This window comes from Priapulus caudatus, unplaced genomic scaffold (assembly GCF_000485595.1).
Source record: "Priapulus caudatus unplaced genomic scaffold, Priapulus_caudatus-5.0.1 Scaffold488, whole genome shotgun sequence".
NCBI classification, from domain to species: Eukaryota; Metazoa; Priapulida; class Priapulimorpha; order Priapulimorphida; family Priapulidae; genus Priapulus; species Priapulus caudatus.
The window spans coordinates 150,353-154,754 of NW_014577549.1; the positions used below are offsets into that span (position 1 = coordinate 150,353).

Genomic DNA, 4,402 nt, shown 5'->3' on the forward strand with positions numbered 1-4,402 from the left:
TTAATAAATACACGTCATTAAATCTTTTACTTTTATTTCGAGAAGTTTCACACGCCCACGTATGTTCCCTGCTGGTGTGAAACCATCAAGTTGCGTCATTGTCACACTGATGCCATAAAAATGCCTAAGCAGCACTAATCATGAAGCATGTGGAAAAACTACTGCCAGTCACACGCAGATGTTATGCATAATCATGTTCAACTAATCCAAATAATAAAATACAAACTCAACAAGTGGCTAGACTATCAATCGATGCACGAGCAAGGAACCAATTCTTGGAGGGAAAATGAGGTCATATGGTTTCATGAAAACAAATCCCTCATCCCTTCCTAAGCTATTCCCGAATTTCATTGCTAATTTCAAACACGGTTTCGCTAGTGAAGAATCAAGTTTGACAGACAGCACATTGAACAAGAGAACGAACATCTTCCATATTCCCTGTTGATAAAAATTCTAGGGCGTAGTACGAGAGCTACAAAAAATCACACGAGTTTTGGTTGCAAACCCGTGGCACTGTCACTAAGTAAATCACATTTATGACGTTTTTATGGATGCAGGACGAAGTCACTCCCATGTTGCATGTACCTGTTCTCTCGCTTACGCCACGGTGGTATCGTAACAAAGATTCAAACCGCACATCTTGCCATCAACACTCACTCAGACATCTATGACACACCAAGGACGATGAAGGCAGGAGTGGTCACACGCCCATGCAGACACGCGTCGGTTATGACCTGGCGCACACAATACACCGTGCCACCGCTCGATACAGTTCAACCAGGAGAGAAGATCTGCACGTCCCCTGCATGCCTCACTTCACCTTCTTCTTATCTGACAAGCCAGCACCTGCGTTAAACTTGAAGAGAATGATGTCTCCATCATCTACGATGTAGTTTCTGCCCTGCTGCCTGTACTTGCCTGCTGCCTGTCAAATCAAAGCATACTCTCTCTCACTATCGATATTTCGAAGCCATGTCTCATGTCACTCAGCTGACCATAACAGTGAGTGACAATAGGAATTGTGCAAGAAACAAAATGTAAGTGAAAGTACGCAATACATAGTGTATAATATATATTGTGCAATATGCACTGTTCTAATATAGCCGCAAGATAATTTGTGTCCGATACACGTCGTGTAATATAATGTTCAAAACACAACCACTTCACAGGTGAATGTAAATCACCATTTCCAACTTTACGGCCAAAGAACCAACGTTTTCATTTTGCCAATTCCATAGTTCATGGTTTATCAGAAACCAGTAATAAATGCTTTAAACTTTCACAAATGCATCACACGAAAAAAGCCACTGAGATTATACAAATTATTTATGATGGTAAGCTAATTAAGTAACAGCTTAAAATCACCAGAACTGTGACAGAACTAAGAAAAATAGCAATGCTATGTAAATAATAGGGTGTTTACATCATATGTGCCTGATCACAGAGGTGGATATAATTACCTTCGCCGCTGCCTCCGTCCCTTCCTCCTTGAAGTCATTGAACTTCATCACTTCTGCCATGATAAAGCCCTTCTCGAAGTCTGTGTGAATTCGCCCAGCTGCCTGGGGAGCCTTTGTGTTTTTCTACAAAAATTAACAACCGTCCACCTTTGGTGTATAATTTTCGTCACGTTTCATTAAACTTTGCACCATATTCCACCGACCTAAATTGTCCCGATGGGTAGCAGAAGAGAATTAGTAAATACCTCATATTCACGCCCAGAAGTGAGCATATATCTCTGCATTATGTATTATCAAGCACAATTATACGTAGGGTAATAATTTACACCTGCTGTCGGCAATATATCACTATTTGACTCAATCATACCATGATGGTCCAAGCTTTCACCTCATCCGGGCCCGTGGTAAAGAAGTACTGCAGCTGCAATTGCTTGTAGCCATGTGTAATGATCTTGTCCAAGGCGCTGCAATTCAGAACGACATTGTCTCAACCTCACTGCAATTCACCCTAGCTGCCATGCTTCTACCAACAAGCCGTTCTGGAAGACAATAAAGTCACTAATATCTGAGAAACCACAAGCATGGCTATGCGAAGTTATCTAGGAGGAAAACGGCAATCTAGTCACAGATCAAAATAAAGTTGCAGAAATTTTCAACACTCATTACACCAACCTCGCAGCTAGCATAGGAAACAACATTGGCAAAAAACAAACACTCACAGCAAGTGTTTCGGCTATACAAGCCAAGCCCAGCTCAAATTTTAGCTTTAGGCCCGTCACTTGAGAAGAAATTACAAAAGCCATGCAAACACTGGAACCCAATAAGGCTGCTGGGCTCGACCACATCAAGCCAACCTTCGCAGAGCTGGTAGCTGAGCATGCGCACATTGCCCAACCTCTGGCTACACTATTTAATACCTGCCTAACAGAAATCTGTTTTCTCCACAGAATTAAAAAAGCAGAGATTGTGCCAATCTTCAAAAAAGAGGACAAACTGGACAAGGGAACTCAATCGCCTTGTACAATGTTATAATATAGAGTGCGCGATTTAATTTTAATAAAAGTACATACACTTAGAGTACCTATAACTGCCCTAGTGTTATTGCTTGTCAGTTAATTGTTATACTAGCACTTTTAATTAAGAACTGCTTTTTCACTACACTGACGGAGATGAGCTTGTAAGCATCTTTTACCAATGTACCGCCTTTAAATTAATAAATAAATAATAATAAATAATAAATATTTCTCATGCTGACTATCTGCAGGAAATTTTCTGTCCCCAACTCCTGTAAACGAGGCTGAACAAGCACAGAAGCATATGTAGAGTGCAGTGTATAGAATAACACTAATAAATATTTCAGTGAATTATCGTCTGTTGTAATTAATCACAACTCCAGAGTTTGTCCAGCATACATCCACTACCATGGAACCAGTACTAAACATAGTGTTTCACAGAAGTTAGTACAACCCTAATTCTACGACGCATGCTATTCGTGCTTCTATCAGATGGGAAATCTCTGAATAAAAAACTTCTTCTGAAAAGACATAAACAATGCTCGAGTAGATATGATAACATGACACTCATGGAGGGTGTACAAAAATGAGATATCACTGTTTACATGGGTGCGCAATTAAACAACGCAAAACTGTTTGTGTGAGCACACATGCAATCTATCACTCTTCGCGTGGGTGCACAAACAACTTAATATTGTTTGTGTGAGCACACACGCAATCTATCACTCTTCGCGTGGGTGCACAAACAACATAATATTGTCCATGTGGGCACACACTCACCTGGTACATCCTGCCTCCTTCAGGTAGGGGGCCCTCTCCTCATCTGCCATCTCCAGGAGCTTTGTCTCCAACGCACCGCTAAATGGGATAATCATGGCACCAGGGTCATTCTTGTCAACCCACTCCTTGATTTTCAAAAGCCTGTCAAAAAAAAGTTAGAGAACTAACAGTTAGCATGGAAACTAACAGTTAGCATGGAAACTAACAGTTAGCATGAGAACTATCAGTTCACATGGAAACTATAACAGTTAACATGGAAATTAATAGTTAGCATGAAAACTAATAGTTAGCATGGAAACTAATAGTTAGCATAGCAACTCCAGAAACAATTTGCAACCTCCTGTAAGTTTTTGTCTGATGCATGTTTTGCTAAATCACTCGCAAATGTGTCATGCTAACTTGGCAGTTAAAAACAAAGATGAATATATTTGCATCATGATACCTGAACATAGATCGGATTCACTTGCTCACCATTTGTTCTTCTTCCTGATGTAATCTCGCTCTGATAGATTGACAAGATAGATGACAGGTTTGGCAGTCAAAAACAGATGCTGGTTGAGCACTTCAATCTACAATGTACAGCAACATATCTGATCATCCAATCACGCATCCAATCTAAATCGCGATCACAAGCAGATCCACAATAATAGTGTCTACCACAGGTACCACAGGCAGAACACATGTACAGGTAAAACACAGGCTGAACACAGGCAGAACACATGCTGAACACAGGTAAAACACAGGTAAAACACAGGTAAAACACAGGGCTCCCACGCGATTCCTGGAGATGGAAAATGGAGGGAGATACTAAGCAAATGCACATCGGATAGAATGATCTTGAGAGAACCACCTTATATGGTGTGATAGAGATGAGCTGTTTGGCTAGGGATGATGGTATAATTAACTAAGAACATGCAACACTGATACTACAGGGGCGGATCCAGGATTTTTGAAAAGGGGGTGTCCAGGAAGAAATAAAGGGCACTTTTTCCTGCTTACTTTTTCTGGTGTTTTAAAAAGCTGTCGAAGGACACTTTGGGGGGTTTGGGGGACCTCGTTGGGGACCTCACCCAAGATTTTTTTTTTTAATTAGTGCCTTCTGAGAGCATCTGAGCAGTAATTTTGATGTCTAGAATGCAAAAATTTATC

The 4,402-nt window shown here is 40.7% G+C and overlaps 1 protein-coding gene across 1 annotated transcript in view; it reads right to left on the reverse strand.

Moving 5' to 3' along the window:
• Positions 1-4,402, reverse strand: part of LOC106810945 (obg-like ATPase 1) — an 11,426-nt gene continuing 7,024 nt past the window's right edge. Inside the window, exons 7-11 of the mRNA XM_014814427.1 lie at positions 3,725-3,824; positions 3,254-3,394; positions 1,828-1,924; positions 1,461-1,583; positions 1-925 (exon numbers count right to left, since the gene is read on the reverse strand). Of these exons, the coding sequence (XP_014669913.1) occupies positions 812-925; positions 1,461-1,583; positions 1,828-1,924; positions 3,254-3,394; positions 3,725-3,824 (575 nt within the window). The 3' untranslated portion in view covers positions 1-811. The remainder of the gene's footprint in view (positions 926-1,460; positions 1,584-1,827; positions 1,925-3,253; positions 3,395-3,724; positions 3,825-4,402) is intronic.